Below are 21,131 nucleotides of genomic sequence, written 5' to 3'. Positions count from 1 at the left end.
GATCTTCCTGCCTCAGCCTCAGCCTCCTGAGTGCTGGGATTACAGGCGTGTGCCACCACACCCGGCTCATTCATAATTCTTAAGAGACAGATGTTCCAGAAAGAAAACAGAGCAAATGCTCTACTGTGAAACCAGTCCTACAGCCCCTCTCTGCTCTGCTCATACGTTACCTCCTCATAAAAATCTCTGCTGCCACCTCAGACAAACAAGCCACTCCTGTCCTATCAAAACCCACAGATGCCCTAAGCACTGATCTCCCTGTAACCAGACAGAGGCTCTCACACATACCTGGGACAGAAATCCTAACAAACTCAGAGGAGCCCAAAGTTCTAGAGTGACCAGCTAGGTTCCTGCACCCTAAGTTACCACACAAAAGGACACTGCTTAGGTTTCCCTTCACAGGGACATGAATGAGATGAAATTAAGCTGCAGGGGGACAGATGACAGAAGCTGCCCACTTCACCAATGTACCTAGAGACAGTGCGGAAAGAAGTGGGTACAAGGAAGGCCTGTTGCCATCATCTGTCTGTCCACCCGTGAACAAACAGGCAGCCTGAGTTAGCCATATGTGAGGCTCTCACTGTAAAAGCCTGCCAGACCCACTTCCAAGACGGCCTATGCAGGAGAAGGGGAGGGCCATGCTCCTAAAGCTCTCCTGTTAAGGCTGTGTGGCATAACTCCACATTACCTCCAGCCTCCGGGGAATGGCAGAGTCTTCATGTTTCTTGAGTTCTTCAAAAGTGCGTAGCTCCAAGTGTGCCTGCTCAATTTGGTCCCACAGGTCATTCAGCTGCTTCATGAGCCCCATGGCACGAGACTGGTATCCTCCAAGCAAAATTTTCATCTTCTTTTCCATCTTTGCAGCTCTCTTGGCTTCTGTCGTCATGTGACCCCTGTTTATCTGGGGAAGAAAGCAGATTATTAAGTACAAGGGCTAAGGGGCACCTCTAGTCCATCTACATGCCTCAGAGCAAAACAAACCAGAGTCCTTACTGCCCAACTACCAAAACACAAGTTCTTCTAAGTTATGCTTCTAAGAAGGGTTCACCCCATGTGCACTGGGTTTTTTTTTACAGATTAGTCTCAAATAATCTATATAACTTTACCCATGATTCAATGCCAAAGCAGGCTTGAGTTTCACAGTAAGGAACCCTTGTCTACTTTCTGAAAATAACTTCTACTATCCCTGATCTTCAGAGACTGTGGACTGGCAACAATGCATCAGCGTCATCGAGATCTCAAAAATGCACTTTTATATTCTACCTCTGGTCCATTTTTAGTAAGGGAACAATATTCCATGCAATTAATATACTATAGTTGAGAACAAACATAACCTTCTCAAACTACCAAATTACTACATCCTAAATCTGGCATAAAACCCATAAAGGGAAGAGAAAATCCTCATCACATTTGGTAACAATTTTTTTTTTTAAACACTGAGGAGTGAAAAGATATCATAAAATTAAGAGAAGTACAGGTTTCCTATTACATATATACACTGAGCACAGAGCAGCTGCCTTCTCAGATCACTCTAAAACTACAGGAAAGGAATTAATAAATGTAGAAATTGTCTAAAGAACAAGAAGGACAATTAACAGAAGAAAGATTTCACCAAATTCTGGTATGCGTGAACCCCTGTGGCAGGAGAGAGAAAGTCCCTCACTGGAGGGCAGCTGAGTCCCTAGAGTTTCACTCTACTCCCCACAACAAGACCACTTTCCACTTTAAAGTGATCTAGAAAACTGTGTTCTCAACACACCTCGCTCAGGATTACTGGGCCAAAGCCTTAGGAATAATTATTAAATCTGTGTTCATTTCTTTGTGTCTCCCCTCCCACAAATTGATTCCTTCAAGTGCCTTCTATAAGCAATCAAAATGAGCCAGGATAGGGCCAAGGATTTAGCTCAGTGGTTCCACCACCTGCCTCACAAGCCCAATGACCCAAGTTCGATCCCTGGTACCAAAAACAAAACAAAACAAAATGAGGTAGGATAATGTATACCCAAATGACACTCTGTAATGTACAACAATACAAAATAATGTATCTAAGAGCACTCAATACCTAGGGAGACAGCGTGACAGCATAAACACCTGTGTGTGTGTGTGTGTGTGTGTGTATGCGTGTGTTACACTAAATGTAAAGTAGCAGTATGTAAATAAAGAGAAATAACACCATGGGGAAAATACCATCAAATACAAAATGCTGACATAAAAACTATACCTAGTACAATTCGTTTATATTCATTTATACAATTCAATTATAGTGTAGAAACAATATAATAACCAAAACAAATATTCAGCTGTCCACAATTCTGAAATGTCCACTTTAATGCATAACATCCAATTTCAAAACAGAGGTTAAATGAAAGGCACAAAGATTAAAAACAAAGAATAGAGGTTAAAGCTCAACACCTATGGTTAGAAGATATTTTTTAAAAATTAAGCGTCCCACGAAAGTAAAATACAAGTACACTTCTACTGGAAATGGTGTACTTCATATGTACCCAGCTTAGTTTATTAAAAGTCAGAGTCAAAAGCTATGGGCCAGTGGCCCTGCATATACAGTATGTGCCTTAGAAATGGATCTAAAATTAAAGCTCCTTTAGAACCATTTCTTCAGCATTTTAAAAAAGTTATGCTTTTATTCTTCTGCAATTTAAAGAATAAATCTATGTCAACTTTTATGTCCCATAAAGGGGCCATTTCCCACTCCTAGGTACCAAATCAAAGTCAAGTCTGTGTGTCACACATCTTCTGAGAGGGTCAGCAAACACTGCTGCAGGCAGCCACATGGCTGCCTCCCCCAGCACAGCCCCTGGACTGATATGAGCTGATCCAAGTCCTCTGGGGCTCACTTTCTCCAACAGTAGTTAACAGCAGTCGCCACTACAAGTTATTATGAAGCTGAAATCAGAAAATGTATGTAAAAGCCCTGAGACACCCAGAACCTGGCACACAACAGCCAGTCAACGAATGTTAGCTTGAACTCTAACCATTACAGTATTTTACAGATACTGAGTTCAACTACTTTGTTCTCTGATGACAAGGGATGAAGGACGAGACTTTAAAACTATCTTTAAATTCCAACTTCTCAAGAATAAAGCAAAGAAAAACAGCTATCCCTTTGTATAAGTCTTCTGAGAACCAGCAGATCAAATAGCACACAGTGGACCTCTTGTCCTACAATGTAAGATTACAAGAACACAGACCGCTGGTGTTCCTTGGCCGTACCAGAAGACATTTTAACCCTGAAGTTCAAATGAGGCAAAGTACCCAAGAACAGGGACCCAGTAATTTCTCTACCAGTGTACACCCAACAGAGGTGAAAGCCGCCCACACGAAACTTGTAACTAATGTTTGTAACACTATTTCTAACAGCCAAAAGGTGGAACCATCCCAACCCCAAACATCCACCAACTAGGACAAAATAAAATGTGCTATTATCTACACAGTGGAAAATTCCTCAGCCTAAAAAGAAATTAAGTACTAATACATGCTGTGACATGGGTGAACCTTAAAAACAGTATGTTAAAGTCAAAGAAGCCAATCACAAAAGACAACACATTATGATGCGATTCCACATCTTATGAAATGTCCCGAACGTACAGGTAGAGGAAGTAGATTAATGGTTGCCTAGGGCTGGGCAGGCTGGGGGAACAGATAGTGACTGCCAACAGGTACAGAGTTCTTTCTGCAGTGACAGAAATGTTCTACGATTGATCGCAGCCATATCTGCAGAACTCTGTGAATATACTAAAACCACCCAACTCCTTGGTATCTCAAGGAGACTATTGTTAAAACAAAGTATCCAAATGGTAGAAATACTACCTCCATGAGAAAAAATAATTTTTCATCATAAATTGTTCTGGGTACAAAATGCAAGAATGTTTCTCCCAAAATCAAACAGTATTCTACATGTCTAAGCTCTAGAAGGCCTAGGGGAAAGGAGCTACACTTCTTTAAAAAGGCAAAACTTGGGCAGGAGATTTAGCTAAGTGGTTCTGACACCTGCCTCACAAGCACAAAGACGTGAGTTTGATCCCAAGGACCATAAATAAATAAATAAGTAAATTTTTAAGATTTTAAAAAGGCAAAATTCCCACCCTCATACATTTTACAGTACAATGCAGGTGAAAGTACAATAATCTGCACTCAGGCTCTCCCAATTCAAACACTCCTAGGGTCCATTTTTCAAACCAGCAGTCTTCAGGTTTGAGAATCCCTGTGGAGCTTTCTTTTTTGGTACCAGGGATCAAACTCAGAACCTTGCACTTTTGAGGCAGGTGGCAGCTCCACTGAGCTAAATCCCCAGCCCCTGTGGAGCTTTTAGTATCTATGGTGCCAGTGCCCTAGCCTCATGACTCTGGTTCAAACTGTTTCAGATTTTTTTGTCTTAAAACTCCCAATGGTTCTAACAGTTAAGCCTGACTGAGAAGTGACTCTGCCAGGCATTCACAACAGACCAATAACTATTTTCTCAACTCTACCCACCAAAAGGTCCTCCTTCCCAATAAGAAATGAACTAATTCCATCAAGTTACATCCCATTCTTTGTGTTATAATTCACCATGTTCTAAGATTACCCATATTAAGTGTCCTAATCATATGCAAATTCAAATACACAAAGATCTTCAGAGCATAGAATTTCCAACAGTGTGTTTTGAGCTAGTCATAAAATTAAATTTTTCATGAGTTACGATGACTGAATTATCTTTATGGCACTCCATGGACATTCGATATGCCATTTGGTATAACACCTTAATACCACTATTCAAAAACTTTAATTAGTCATCAAAGTACATTTCATATTATTAATGCCCTGTGTCGGGAATTACCTCACCTCATACAGTTGAGTCATTTACTATCCCCAAACCACCAGAGATTTTTCAAGCTCCAAAGTTGTTTCGATTTGTTGCCAACAGTTACACTTCATCTAGCTCAATCCCATTAAAGGTCTTCTGGCTCAACTACACTGTGCTAGGATTCCAAGCAAACATGGAAAGCAGCTTATATAAAAATAAATATATTTACAGGAAAAAATTAATTTAGCTAAATAACTATAGAAAGTTAGTTTTAAGACATAAAAGGTAGCTTTTAATATTCAATTTTAGTTATTTTAAACCTGCCTTCTGATTATTAAAATGTGAAGGAAGGTGGTGGCAGGCTCTGTAAAACGCTAAACCTTGGACTGTTCAGTATACTTTAAAGCAGGAAAAATTAAAAAAAAAAAAAACAACAAAACCCAGGCGATAGCTTTTGGTCTATTTCAAGCTAATAAATCTCAAGCATGAAATACACATGCATACATGGAACAGAAATACTTAAAATGAGCCCCAAATCCCCAACACACACACACACACACACACACACACAGGCCTGCATGAATATGCAAACATACACACACAGTTAAGTGCAGGAATATAAAACCTTATGACATAAAATATGAGGAAAAGCGGGCTATGTTTAACCAGATTCATATTTCTAAGTCCTTAAAAAATTAAAATTAAAAAACTAGATACTAGCAACTGCCCTTAAGGGCAGTATTTGTTTAAAGAGATTATATTCTATCCTACAACTCATTTACCAAAAGTTCTCAAAAAACAAAAGTGCTTTTCAAACCAGTACATCGTAGTGTATTATCAAAATAAATTTTGATGCTACTCATCTCTATATATAGGATGAATCTACGGCCATATCACCCTGAATGCACCGGATCTCATCTGTATATAGGATAATAACCTGAAACCTGAAATGCTCTAAAATTCACAGTGTTTTGAGCAACTATGATCCTACAGGTGGAAAATCTCACACCTAACTTCATTTGAAAAGCTGCAGTCACAATGAACAAAATTATTTTAACTGTATAAACTCATCTTCAGGTCATCTGTGTAAGATGGACATGAGACTTGGGCCTCATCCAATGATACCTGATCACATATCCACACATTGTCTATAATCTAAATCTGAAACGCTTCTGATCCCCAAGCTGGGAAGGTTCATCTTCACTGTAAACTGGGGTGGCTGGAGAGAACCTGGGAGAAAACACAACACAATTCTGGGTGTGTCTGAGTGGCCCATAGAGGTGTGACTTGAGGACTACATCTGGTCCCTGGCCTCTTCCTCTCGGTACACACACACACACACACACACCCTCAATTTGCTTCCTGGCTGCCTAAAGTGAACAGCTTTCTCCACCACACCCTTCCACCATTATGTTCCTGCTTTGGCTCCAACTGACCATGGACTGAAACTTCTGAAACTGTGGGCCTAGATAAACCTCTTCTGCTTTAATTTGTGAGTATCAGGTATTGGTCCCAGCAACAAGAAAGCTGACCAAAATATAAACATTTTGGATAAGGTATACTCAACCTGTGTGTACTTGTATTTTTGGGGTTTTTCTGTTTTGTTTTGTTTTGTTTTTGGTACCAGGGATTGAACTTGAGACCTTGCGCTTGCAAGGCAGGAGGTGGAACCACTAAGCTAAATCCCCAGCCCCTGTGTGTACTTGTAAATATACTTGAGTCTCCTTAGAACAGCTGCCATAGTCAGCAGTAGAGCTGGTGAGGCCAAGCATCGAGACCAGGTCTCACACAGACCCCCTGCTTAACCTCACCTGTACCACATCCTCCGCAGTCATCAGATGAACTATGTGTCCTTCATTGTGACTTTGAGGTCAGCGAGAGGGCCTCTGGGCAGCTGTCCCCCAGTCTGCTCATTGTGTAATATGTCAGGAATTGATCTTTGTTCTTGAAAGCTGCAGAACTGAAAAGCATCTTGCAAACAGAGGACAAGGATCGGATCTGTGTCCACCAGTCTGCAACCGTCCATCTTCTATATAAACCACCCTGAAATCAGCCTCCAGGTAAGACAGACTCTGGACAAGAGTCCTCCATATTCTCTGCCAGATGGCTTTTCAAACAGTCACCTTTCTTCCCCCCACACCTTGTTTCTTCATTGGCCACCGTGTGCAGTGAGCATCCAGTACCACTAGGTCAAATGCTCTGTTGCAATAACCAGACAAGTCTTTTAAATATGGCTACAGTGGGGGAGTATAGAAGCCACTACTGTGCTTTAAATACACATCTGCACAAAATTTCTAACAATCTTAAATAAAACAAAGTTCATTATTATTATATATATTAGAAAATTAAGGTAGACCAACACCTGACCCAAAACTGACTTCATCCAATATGAAAGGTTAAAATTCATTCCAAAGCAGACAGAGTGAGGGGGGCCAATGTGAGGGGAGGCAAGACTGAAAAACCTTATGCATCTTGATTTTATTTATGATATGCTAACTGGGGAGACAGGTACCATAAGAGTGGCTATGATCTGATGACTGCAGCAGCTGGCATGATATGTGATGAATCATTACACTGATCGTCTTTGGGGTATGTTTGAAAATTCCTGTGTTAAAAACTTTTCTTAATTCAATTCCAATATCTACTCTAAAAGCTAATTACTTTATTAACTTAAGGCCATAAACTACCAACCCTCAAACATCATTTAACTAACAATAATGGAAACATTAAAATTTACATATCAACCATTTCAACACACAAAAATGTATGCAAGAAATCTTCAATTAAAATCCATAGTGACATAAAAATCAATTTACAAAAGCCACAAACACAAGAACTTGAGTTCGATCCCCAGTACAAAAAAAACAGAAAAAAGCCACAAACATTTATCAAAAATAACAGAACATAAAAGCTTAGCCCTTCTTTGTTCAAGTTAAAAGCACCTTCTTGACACATTGTATCAAAGCAAGTTTCATCCAATCATTTTTAATCAGAGGGTAAAGACTTGTATGACACACAACGGAAATTCCATTTACTAACACATGCTGTTTGTCGGTCTCTCATTTCATCTTATAGGCCTTCACATCTACACAACTACTAAACAAAACTTAACCCCAAATTTACAAGTTTACATTTGGGACCCAGAGAGATCAAGTAACTTGTCCTAGGCCACAGAGCCACTCAGTGATGGTGCCACGCCATTAGTCCCATTGTAAAGCCAACATCTCAGGGCACACCTCAGCTGAAAGGACAAATGTTCTCCAGGCCCCACCCCAACATGCAAATATGGACTGAATGGCTTAATGCCACCAAGCAGCACTTTCAAAAACAAATTATTCTAGACACGTACAAACAAGACCTTCATTTAAGGACCTGCCCATCATTCTTTCCCTGACACAGACATTAACCTTTATGTACCCACTTACAGGAATTTCATTTCACCTTTGACAAAAGCTTTCACTTTCCTCAACTTATACCTTAAAACTATTAATTCTTTAATTCTTAACAAGCTATAAAACTACAGGAAAACAAACATTTCTATGAAATATTTTACAGAAAAAAAAGATTAGACTGGACTTTTTTTAAAGTAGGACAAAATATAATTACTGTTTAAATTATTCAGAAGTTTCAGCAAAGCTAACCTTTGCAACACACTAAATGAGAGCAGGTTATCAGGTTTTCTCTTTTTAAAAAGATTCTATGTACAATATTATGCTATTAAATGAAAAACAAAGTATGTGATGATTCCAATGTGAACACTCTCCCTTCATCTACACACTGCACGAGACAAGGCTGTGTGTGCACAAAAATGTTTGCGGTACCTGGACAGTAGTTTTCTTCTAAATTTTTTTCTGTTTCTTTCAAATTTTCTGCAAAGCATGACCATTATTTTTAGAAAAAGTCTACAAATGTTATTTTTTTAAATGCATAGACGAGAAACTGTCTAAAAAAGACTGGCTAGAGACCAGTGGAAAACTGATGGCTCCCAGGAGATGAATCAGCGGACCCATAAGTGTTTCCTTGGGTCATCACAAAAGGAGGCTGTATGGGACTTATAAAAGTGTAATTGTTACTTTCAAGCTCACTGAGCTTGTTAAGGTTACTAAGCTTAAGAAATTCCAAAATAAACACATTCTCCTTGGGCCTCCAGTACTGTCTTCAGTGAGAGTCTGTTAGCGTGAAGTTCAGAAACATTAAGAGCATCCCTCACCAAAATGCTTACTTGGGGGCCCAGAATATAACCTGAGACCACCGTAAAAACAGGGTTAAGGCTACCAAGATAAATACTCAGCTTCAGCAGCTCTACTTCCTGGCCATTCCTCAGCAACAGGACCCTTGAATAGTAAAGATGTGGTTCCATCCTCACATCTGCAAACAAGTCTGTGAGTGGCTCTCCTTTCACCTCTGTGAGCCTCAGCAGCACCAAGTTTCCAGTGAACTTTCTCTCCACTGAGCTGCAGGTCCAAGGAGGTGACTAGTGCTAGCATCTATCAGAGGAGCAGCCATCAGACCGTATCCCCAGCCAGCAAGCTAACCAGCGAGACCCGCCCACTACACCCTTCCCCAGGGCAGGAGTACACTAAAGGAGCAGCCTGGAACACTGCACCTACACTGTTAGGGAGGGAAACACAAACTGCCCAGCAGAAGATCACTGGAGCCTGGGAGTAACAAGCACCAGGGAGACCTCTAGGTTAGCTCTCAGCATTCACTGTGGACAACTAAGAACTCTGTCAATGCCTTCAAGGGTCATGGAGAGAGCAGACCCAGGAGAGAGCACTCCACACTGGAAACATAGCCCCTGCACTGCGCACCACTGCTCCATGCCAAGGGAGCAAGAGCAGAAAGCGCAGCAAAAACAGCCTACACGGGAGCACCCTCCCTATATTGCCGCCTACTCTCCCAACCTCACTTCACTCTCCGACATTATGGGAATCTGTCCTCGTGTAAAAACAGCCAGCTTTATAATGAAATCACTGAGAAAATGGGATCCACTGTGCAGCCAATGTTGCTGAAACATAATCTTCAGGAAAGTCAGGGGTCCTCAGAAGAGTTTTACAAAAACAATGCAAAGGATTGGAGATACAGTATCTGTGTTCGGTTACTTTATTTCCAAAAAGTCGATGTTTCCTAATATTTCTTGACTACCTTGACCAATGCCAATAAAATGCAGGGACCCAGCTTCTACCTCTAAGGAAAACTTTCCATTTTTATAGCTAACATGACAAAATCCACTTTGCAGCCAAACTTCCTTAACCCAGCAGTTTAGATACTATTTCAAATACTATTAAATTTAATGGCAGGCCTAAATTCAGACTTTTCATTTCACTTTTGCACCTACTGGAAATTATTTCACTCAAAATAATTATGTCTTCAGATGATTTTCTATTTCCACTTAAAGTGGAAACAAATTAGAACACTTCAAATTCTATTTGCACTTCCCAAATACAGAAGTGACTCATTTATCTGGCATCATCAGAAAATGAAGTTCTCCACATTGGGCATTTTGTCCTGTCCCCAGGTACATCCCCAGGGCCAAGAGCAGTGTCTGGTACACATCACACATTCATGAACACTCTGAACATGTGCATAAATAAAAGGAAAGTTCTTTTATTTTTTAACCAACTGATGAAAATTCTCCCACAATGAGTTACACCCACCCCTTTTTTAGAGGGGGTAGAGGCTGAGACAGGGTCTTGCTCTGAGTTCAGGCTGGCCTTGAACTCTTGGCAATCCTCCTGCCTAAGCCTCCCAAGTGATAGGATTACAAGTATGCACCACCATGCTCGGCTTCTAGTCATCCCTTCTTTAAAAGGAGAAAGGTGTTGAACAGAAATTAAGGTTTTCTTACTGCTTTGGGGATCGACAGAAACAGTGATGGTTCTACTCTCCTCCTGAGCATGGCAGGTGCCACGCTCCCAGAAACCATTAAAATGCACAAGACCTTGGCTGCCATGTTTAAATGCCCTCCACACTATATTCTCACAGCTTGCCCTTCTTTGAGATGAGCTGTCATTTCTGCTTACCGCTGCTGTCCCTATACATACAAATGTCTGGCAAGGGTCTGAGTGAATTCTCCCTCTGAAGCAAAATAAAATGTATGGACTTGGCTACAATTCAAAAGTCTTTTCCACTTATTTCTGACCTGTGCTTAGAGTCTATGCTTTTAACAGACTTCTTGTGTGCATGTGCATGCATACAAATACACACACACACACACACACATACACACACACACCCTCTATGCCATTCTACATAAAATCTGAGATAGTTCTACTAGTTTTAAATGAGTATCTTAAGGATTTTTATTTAAGTACTGAGTTTCAAATACTAAACATACTAAACACAAGGAATGGCTCAACAACTAGCTCTGATATGAAACCCAGGGCATATTTTTTTTAATCCATTTGGGATCCATCAGCCACAACAGAGCTGGATTTCATCTTGTCTGCTCGGGCCACAATTTAAAGTCACTGTTCCAAAGTTCATGGCAGCAAAAATCAAACACACTGGCAGCCACGGTGTGCCGTGCATGCCCAGAAAGGCCATCTCCCTGAACCCAAGAGTGGAAAGGATAATTTAAGTACAGCATTTAGTTTATACAATACAACTGGAGTTCCTTCCCCACAACAAACTTTGAATAATGTTTATAATTTAGCAATCAACTGAAATGATGAAAGAATTACCACAAATGAAATAAAATATTTATGTATTTCAAACCAGTAAAACTGTATCTTCAAAAGCTAAGAAAAACCTTGTTCTGAATCAGGGATGGATACAAATAAAATGGGGAATTTTGTTTATTTGGGCCGCTGAGTTGCTTTTCTTCTTAAAGATTTAATGAACTTTCATTTGAAATAAGCATAGTTTACTAAATTAAAGGATCTGATTAAGTATTCCTTAAAAGTAACTAGCTGGGTAAACAATGGAGCAAGTTATCCAGGAGTCAAGAGGAGAAAAATTACTTCAGATTGTTTTATGAATATTCTTCCAAAATTACCAACCCTTCAACAAAAATAGTTCAACGGAAGATTTCAGTTCCTGGTACTGCACTGAACAAAGAGAACCACATGTTTTTAATGGTTGCTCATAAATGACCCAAATAAATCTCCAAAAGAACAGCCGTGGTTCTTTCTGTATTTTTCCCTTCAAAACTCACAAGGCCAATTCAACACAGAAATAAAAATTACTGTACTTTATGGCACCACTCACTTTGTGACACATTTATTTGCTGTCGTGAAAGTTAGTGCTTCAACAAAGTAAATGAGATTTAGAGAAAAATTTTCTTATTTGAAACAGCACAAAATATCCTTCCCATTTGTGGCAAAAAAAAAAAGTTTACTCACCTCGAAGGAGATTTTCAAACTAAGTGAGAGACCTAAGTATTTACACATAAATGTCAGAAGAAAGTTTTCCAAATAGCTTTCCAATCAATTAGGATGCTGACCTTAGATCAGAACTACATTGCTAACTAGCATTTATAAGAAATGCAGCCTGCACAACACAAAGTATAACTTAAAATTTAACCACTCATTCTCTTCCCCCAGCTTTAACTCTGAATTAAACACAGAGCAACAGCACACCCTGCTGGAAATTACTAACAAAACTAGCACAAGCAACAGCCCTGAATTTAAGATTCCACCAAGATGAGAATCATTTCAGAAGCACTGATCTCCCAGTAACTGAAAACTGAGGTTCACAGGTATTAACTACCAGGTGCCTATACACGCAATCTTTAAGATTAAGACTTAGAAAAACTCAAGTTAAAAGATACTGCTTTTTCCTGCTTGTTTCTCCTGCAGCACACAGCCCCCACCACCCCAAGTGATTTACTATATCTGGATTCAACCTAAATACAAATATTTTCAAATCTGCTTTCTCCAAAGAAAAACTGGTTAAGAACACAAAAGAGGGAATTGAAGGCACTTTCTACATACAACTGTTGAAGTAACCCTTCTCCCCATCCTATCCTGGCCTCAGAAATATCCCTAAAGACCACCATTACCAATCCACAAGGCAGCCTGGTGGTCTGTGAACCGCAATTTACATGCCACTGGCAAAATGCCTACACAGATTCTGGCATTCAAAGCATGCAGACTATATTAAGAAACCGTTTGCCATGAAACTGCATCTACAATATGGCAACATTTTTATATACGTGGAAAATCAAAGAAGCTATCATCTGATACTCCAGTTCTACCTTCTCTAATGCAAGCTTATTGGAGTCAGAGCACAGACAAGAAGTAAAGACTTGTACGTGCACTCTCTACCCACAGAAAGGAAATGCTCAGTCCCCTGAGTACCCTCCTTAGAGAAGAGACTGCTGTGGGTAGCCAGTGTCAACTTAGGGGCTCCTTGCTCCCACATATGAAAGGTCCAACCTGCAGGGCACTCTCTGGAAGGCCAGCAATTCTAAAACCTATCAATAAAGCCAAGAAAGAGCAAGCACTTCAGCATACTTTTCTTCAGGAACTCAAAGGCAATAAGCCAATCTATCTTACTGAAGTTGTTGCCAGTGGTATTGATTCATTCGTAACTTTCTTTAATCAATGTACATGTGAATTAAAACTGTAAAAGGATACCAACCTCCAGCCTCTTTTCAAGCGATTCGATTCTGTCCTTTTTGCTAGCTAGGTTGGCCCGTGTGTAGCGGCTCTGCCCAGGAAGATACAAAACTTGACTGTAGCATTCTTCCCACACCTGGTTATAGGCTTCACTGGAGAGTTCTCCATGACTCATTCCTTGCTTGACCACTTCCATCTCCTGCACCAGAATGTCCTGGGCCTGTTCACAATAACAATTTCAGTAAGTTTAAGCACAACAAATACTTGACATCATCAGAGGGCTTTAAAAACCTAGTTTCTGTCCTCCCTGGTCAAAGGTAAAGAGTGCTGGTTGGTTGTTTCATCTTGTTTGGGTGTCAGGGACGGGAAGAGCTAAGTCAAATGCATCTCCAAAGATCATAACCATCTTATGAACGAACCAGTATGGTGACCTCATCTTGAAGCCAGTGAAACTCAGGCTCAGCAAGATTAAACAATTTATTCCAGATCACACCACCAAACAAGTCATCAGGTGCTTGGGTGGGCTCCATCTGCTCCAGCACCCTACCCAAGCACTCACACCACACAGCATGGGCACAGGGACCCAGGAATTTCTTGACATAAGACTTTTTCTTCATATTCTGAAAGTGCCCCTGAGGCTTCCAGAACAGGATTAAGGGCACATACCAGATAATGATGGACCATATCCCAACTTGAGTCCATTCCTAAAGAATCTCGGTTCCAGTCACAGCTTTACCATACAAGTGGATGGCTGTCTGAATGGCTTAATTTTGCTACCTGACACATTTATCATCAGGATTAAATACATAATATACATTAAGAGCCCAACCCGATACCAGACAGAGTTCCATGAGCGGTCACATAGCCCTCTCCCAGCCCTCACACCATGGCTCCAGAAAAACTGGCAACCACCTTGTGCCTTAGAGAAGGCTTTCAGTCTTTCAAGTAACACTGGAAAATAAACATGTCAAAAATACATAAACAAGAGAAATGACCAACAACCTAAAATGGGAATAAAATAGAAACTCATTCTGGGCCAGGGATTTAGCTCAGTGGTTCCGCCACCTGCCTTGCAAGTGCAAGGACCCAAGTTCCATCCATGGTACCAGGAAAAAAAAGCCATTTTGAGGGGATGTAACCCAGTGGTTCCGCCACCTGCCTGGCAAGTGCAAGGTCCTGAGTTCGATCCGCAGTACGGCAAAAAATAAATAAGAAAGAAAGAAAGTCATTCTGATAAAGAATGGGTACTTTGTTGTTTTTTTTTGTTTGTTTGTTTGGTTTTTTGTTGATACCGGAATCGAACTCAGGACCTTGCATTTGAGAGGCAGACGCAGTGCCATTAAACTAAATCCTAGCCCCAAGAATGAGTACTTATAAATAATAGCTCTTAAGAGAAATAATATAAACAAACCTATTTTAACATACTTGATGAAATTTCTAAACTCTATTAGAAGAGAAATAGTATTTCATTCTAAAATTATGTAAGTAAAAATTTTTAAATCCAGTTCTTGTTATTAAGAGAGAATGAGGCTAGGTTATCTTTAAAGAGTAAGAATAAAGGATCTGCTTCCAATTCTTTTCAGAACAAAAAAATACAAACAGAAAAATAAAATATTAGAGACTATTTAACATTATTTGTTCCAAATAATCCCACAGCAGTACTTAGAATTATTATCTTTAAAACCTATTTGGAATGTCTCCCCTCAAAACCTCTAGGAGCAACAATGTGATCCTTGTTTCGGGTTGCCATACATACAATAAATTTGAGAAAATTTATTTCCTAAATTCCTTCTCCTCCTCATACTTTCACTCTAAAGAGAGGGAACTATGCAAGTATTGATTTCAGAGACTGGCTCTCCACTCAGTGATTAACTGGCCTGCCAGGGCAGGCACTCAGCAGATGTCAGTTTCTCTGTCCAACTCACTAAAAAAGGAAGCTCAAAGGTGCCTAGAAATCCAGAGGGCAAGATGCTGAAATATAAATCTAAACCCTCCTCCCCTTTCTCCACCGTCTCAAAATCCTCTAATAAATACGAATTACTTGTGCAATAAGGAGCCCAGGAAGTGAGAATCTGAGGGGGTGGAGAGAGCGAGCAGGAGAGAAGACAGAGAAGCCTGCAGTGCCTGCCAAGCATGCAGTCTACCTCCGCCTCTCAGAGCCGAATGCAGCAAAGGACACCACAGCATGGCTGTCTTAGAAATTCCCTCTTAACAAGGTGCTTTTGGTAAATACTACAGCAGAGGATATCACCCAAGAGAACTCACCCATGCCAAGGATAACATCCCTTAGGGAAGAGCCTTATGCCTAATCCCTTCTTAACGGTGTCTCCTTCTACATTATTATAGGACAATTAAATTTCAACCTGAGTTTTATAAGAGACAATCAAACACTCAAACTTCCAACTAGGAACTATCTTTATTTTCTTAAACTACTGCAGAGATTTCTACTCATAATCACAGCTGCTTACTCTGTCAAGCAAAAAGAATGAAATGTACACCAAGGAAAAAGCAGAAGCAGGACACAGACTATACCAAGCAACTGCTTCTTCATTATGAAAAAGTGTACAGGGAAATCACTTGAGAGAAGTAAACTCTGTAAAAAGTTATTTCCTTCCTTTGAACTGGTGAGTGGTTTAATGTGTTAACTTTTAATGCTGACAGTCACCAACTGATACTTTGACTTTCACCATTACAATGGTACAAAGGTGCTATGCGTCCACTATTCTGAATTTTGACCTGTTCCCAGCCTATCAACAGGCATCACACTGAACTCTTGTGAGAAGCTGGGCAACAGCTCCTGCCTGCTGTGTGGTCCTGCAGGGTGCAGTTGCTGCCATAAGGCATGGTAGGTTGGGATAGGAAGTACATTTTCAAAATACTATTTTCAACTTACAATGGTTTATCAGGACATAATCCATCATAAGTCAAAGGTTTTCTGTACCCCTGGTTTTTCTTAGGAGTCTAAGTAAATGAGCTTTAAGTATTAAAGGCATTCAATTCTATTCTGAAACAAGAGAGTAGAGCCACAGGAATTGGCAATCGCTACAACTGTCGACCAAGCCAACAATCCCCCTGGACCCAAAACACCTTGCCACCACAACCAGTGTGTATCTAATAAACACGGGGCATGAAGTTATGTAAAGCCTGTCTTTTCACACACCTAATATGAATGTTTATCTTTTCACCACATGCTTGAGCTGCTCATGAGTGCCAATGTGGCAAAACACATTCATGTCTGTCCATGACACACACAGCACCTAACAAATGCTTACATCTCATGACAAAAATACTTCGGTTCAATCATACCTTTTTCAGCTCTTCTTTGGAGAACTTTTCATAGGGATTATGTTCCAGATAGGTGATGTGCTCTGAGCTATTGGTACCAAATCCTACAGTTTTTGCTTTCTTATTTCCAGAAGGTTCGTAGGGGTGATGTAGAAGGTCATAATGAAGCATTGTAATCATTTCTTTTTTGATTAGTTCTTCACTTTTCTGTAAATCTGTTAGAGGTGGCTCTACATTTAATGGTCTTAGAATAGTTTCATTTACCTAAAATTTTAAAACAAGTACAATTAACAAAAATATTACTGTGTCTTATTGCTTTTACAGCATGCATTAAATAGCAGTTTTACATTTTCTAAAGTTATTTTATTTTCCCTCTAAATTATTACTAGGTTCAGTACATAATGATTACATTCAACACAAGGAGTTGGGGTATGCATATAACACATCCTAATTTTTTTTTTGCCCTTCTCCCTCCCTCCATCTCTTGGTCCCTTTCCCTTTGCATAAGATCTACCTCCCTGTTTCCTATTATCTACCTTCTATTTTCAGTATAACATTTTAAAGACTGGATTGGGAACTACATTCCTATATTCCAGAAGGCAGATGAACTTTTGTTTAGTCTTTATGAGTAACATAAGAAGCATCACTCATATGAAAAGAAACAGAGCCAGGTGTGGTAGTGCATATCTGAGTGGTGCACTCTCAGAGGCTGAGGCAAGAGGATCCCAAGTTCAAGCCCAGCCTGGACAACTCAGCTACTTAGGGAGAATATGTCTCAAAATACATGTTCAAAAGGGCTGGGAAGGTAGCTCAGCGCAGAGGCCCTAAATTCAATCCCTAGTACCAAATAAATGATGGAAGAAAGCAAAGGAAGGAAGGAGAAAGGAGAGAGGGAGGGAAAAGAAAGAAAACAAAACCTTCTAAACCAGAAATTTCAATACTTACTTCGGATGGTCTTGGCAAATCTTTCTGGACAGCTTTGTGCATTCGTTTCATTTCCTTCACACGTTCTGCCTCACGTATGGCCTAAGAAATGATTTTATATCCCTTAGTATATTTGACGCTCCTCAACAAAGCTGAAAACACTTTAGTCTATTAGATCAAAAATGTTCAAAACATAAAGCTGTAGAAATCTGTGTAAGTTTGTAGAAAGGTAATGTCAAGGCCACAGACATTGCTTCTCGGCCTTTTGACTAAGATCAAATGTAATGTTAAGGCCACAGAGATCCCTCAGTCTACTCATTCATACTACAAAAGAACCTAAGAATTTCCAATGTCTACCAGTGCACTTCCCAAATGATTGGTCTCCATCCATCAGATAATCACTTTCTGTCTAAATGGCAATGTGAAACAAAGAGACTCTCACAACAGAGCCCTGCCCTTTCACCCCAAATCTACTGACTTTCAACAGCCAGCCAATGTTTCCTGATTCTCAACTTATGAACAATGTGGTAACACATTAAAATTCCATGCCATTTCTGAGAAAACAAATGTAATTCAAACTAAATGAGAGTGCAAAATGCACCACAAAGCATGTTCACATAAGGCTTCCTCAGACAAGGATCTCCACTGATGTCAGTTACACAGCACCCCCACCCGAGAAGAAAGTTTCCTAAAATCACTCTGAGTCATAATCTCACTTCTAGTTCAGGATTCAGGACCTAGCAGCCACAACACTTGGAAAAGTGAATTTAATTAATCTCAGCCTGTCTCCTCATTTTAAAAATGTAGCTAACAATACATTGTTATGTATAAATAACATACATTGGATGTTATGTATAAATGAGAAAATAACTAAACAACATGTTAGTACAATGTGTTACTAATATTTTTGATACTTGCAGACCTCCAAATCCACTGTTTTATTAATTTACACTTGACTTAAAACTATTTTACTCAACTAGCCCAAGATATACACATTTTTAACATCTTTTGTTCACTAGACTAAATCAACACCTAAATGACTTCCAAGGTATATTTTAGTGAAGCAAAATGAATTTGACAAGAGTAAATTTCCATATCCGTATCACAAACGGCTATCACGGTACCATGCGTATAGTATCAATTATGACAATACATATTATTAACGATGTGATCTAATTTAGGATAATTACTTTCAACGTTGAAAACACTGCTGAGTAGAAAATGAGATACTGAACAGTAACTTTTCACTCTTCAAGCCTCCTGACACACAGCCACACCCACACCTTCCTCCCGCACCCTCTCACCTGCTTTCGGGCGTCCACGTCGGCAGCATCCTCGATGTACGCATCATCTACTTCACGTTCTTCCAGCTCCTTCTCAGCATTTTCTGGCAGAACAATTTCAAAATCGTTCTTGGGTGCAGGAAGGCCCATCAACCCTAAACGAAGATGTTCACGAGATTCTCTTTCCTGTAGGAAAAAAATGTTTCTTCTCAACTCAAACAAAGGAAGGAGTCAGTCAATAAGTTTTCTACAAGAGTTTCTAAAAAACATTAGCCTATTAATTCTAGAATAATGATTTTTTTTTTTTTTAGAATACTAGCTTCTGTTTAATCACTGGATTTCAGTTTTTAGAATAATGATTTTGACTGCAGAGCTAAGCCTTTTTAAAATTTTCTACCTCCCTATGATCCCTACATGGAGACCAACCAAAATGTGACTTGTGATCAATGAAGACACTCTGGTATACTCCAACAAAGTTTAGAAAGCACCTCTGTAAGGAGAGGAAAAAGGCTACTTTGATTTTCATAGAAGGAATACAGTTCTGACGTTGAAATTTAACAGCCAATGAACAGAATAAAAGTTAACTTGTCCTTCAACAAATAAAACCAAACCTGAAAGATGGCTAAATCTGTGTGCACATCCACTTACAATGGAAATATTAAGTCACAGGTAAATGAAAGGCAAGAATCCAAAGTTTCCAAACACCCAAAGTTTTTGCCAATGCACTCTTGGCTTACCTCTCCATAAAAATAAAAGTCACTAAGACAATGGACATTTTTACTCAACTTCAGATCCCCTCAAATGTCCAGATGCATGTTTTATACCCAGTAGTTCCCACATTCTTTATATTCAGGATAGGCATTAGTTAATATCAATTTAGGCATTAAAATAATTACAAATTAAATCCATACATTAAGTTAGAATTAAGTTATAAACTGAAGACAGGTCAGGATCATTAGAATTCATTTAAAGGAAAATCTGGCAAGGATTATCTAGCATCAGATAAGGTACCAGAGTGAAGTTACAAAAGCTTAACATGGGCAGAAGCAAAAATTATAGATTTAGAATTTGTTTTCCGTATCACTGCAAAATATACAAAAGAAAATGTAACTGAAATCAACAAGTATCAAATTAACTTGGCTTTAAGATCTAAGCTGTCCTAGAGCTCAGGATTTAGCTCAGGGGCACCATGCCTGCCTCAAAAGTACAAGGTCCTAAATTCAATCCCCAGGACCAGAATGGAAAAAAAAAAAAAAAAAAAAGAACTTGTCTCAAAGATGTACACTGTCCTAAACATATGAAACAAACAGAAGAACTCAGGCTCAAAAATCTAATTTATGAGGCATGTGAAACTATAAAATTACAAAAAGTATATCCTTTAAGAAACTATTAATGATAAAAGTTAAAGTTAAAAGCATTACTTTCAACATTAGTAATATTCACAAACATACTAAGAGTAAAAAAAATAGCTCATAAACCCAAAATCTTCCCCCCACATCAACCCTTACAAACCATTTTCCTTTGCTGGCATCAACACATGTACAGATATGTATTGATGGGGAGAATTTTTAATTTAGTACCCAGGATGCACGGAAAAATTTTTCTTAGGGCTGGGGACAGAGCTCAGTGATAAGAGTGCCTGCTTATCATGTGATCCCCAGTACCACAAAAAAAAAATGAGTATTAAAAGGAAACTGATATTTACCATCTGCTTCACATAAGAGGGATCATTGTAGTCTGCCATCCCATCCTCAGGATTAATGTTTAACTTATCTCTAAGAGGAGTTCTGCCCGGGGTAGAGTTAACCACTGGTTTGGGGGTTGTTCCACTCCGGGGAGTCAGCCCTTCTGCTCCATTAGAAGGAGTCCTGAACGGGGTAGAGAGAACTGTGTTTGGGGTCTGAACAACTTGCCGCTGTGGAGTCACGCCTGAGAAGTCGCTCTCCTGCAATGGGGTGTTGAGTCCTCCTTTTAACGGAGTGTCCACATTGGTCAAGGCCATGAGGTTCTGAGCTTCCTGCAGGATTCTGTCCTGGGAAGCCGGTGTCTGAGGGGTCCTAAGGGCGATGTTGCTGTTGGTGACATTGTACTCAGACAGGAGCGTACTGGAAGCGGAGTTTGTGATGCCAGACTCCTCGGCCGTTTGCCGGGCGATTTCACTTGCTTGGCCCACTTTTACCACTTCCTGGAGTTCTGCATCTGAAATTTGAGGAGCAGGAAGTACTAGTTTGCTTCTCTTTTTAGTAAATTCAGAAACACCACTAGTTTGGAGAATAG

At 39.7% G+C, this 21,131-nt stretch overlaps 1 protein-coding gene across 1 annotated transcript in view; it reads right to left on the bottom strand.

The window, feature by feature from the left end:
- Positions 1 to 21,131, bottom strand: part of Cdc5l (cell division cycle 5 like) — a 51,167-nt gene that overhangs the window by 1,994 nt on the left and 28,042 nt on the right. Inside the window, exons 11-15 of the mRNA XM_019206581.2 lie at positions 18,876 to 19,040; positions 17,593 to 17,673; positions 16,669 to 16,911; positions 13,385 to 13,582; positions 689 to 901 (exon numbers count right to left, since the gene is read on the bottom strand). Of these exons, the coding sequence (XP_019062126.1) occupies positions 689 to 901; positions 13,385 to 13,582; positions 16,669 to 16,911; positions 17,593 to 17,673; positions 18,876 to 19,040 (900 nt within the window). The remainder of the gene's footprint in view (positions 1 to 688; positions 902 to 13,384; positions 13,583 to 16,668; positions 16,912 to 17,592; positions 17,674 to 18,875; positions 19,041 to 21,131) is intronic.

The sequence above is a fragment of the Fukomys damarensis genome, unplaced genomic scaffold, assembly GCF_012274545.1.
Source record: "Fukomys damarensis isolate Sample0158 unplaced genomic scaffold, DMR_v1.0_HiC HiC_scaffold_20, whole genome shotgun sequence".
Lineage (NCBI taxonomy): Eukaryota > Metazoa > Chordata > Mammalia > Rodentia > Bathyergidae > Fukomys > Fukomys damarensis.
Note: the sequence above shows the minus strand (reverse complement) of the source record. Positions and strands in the feature narration are given on the sequence as shown.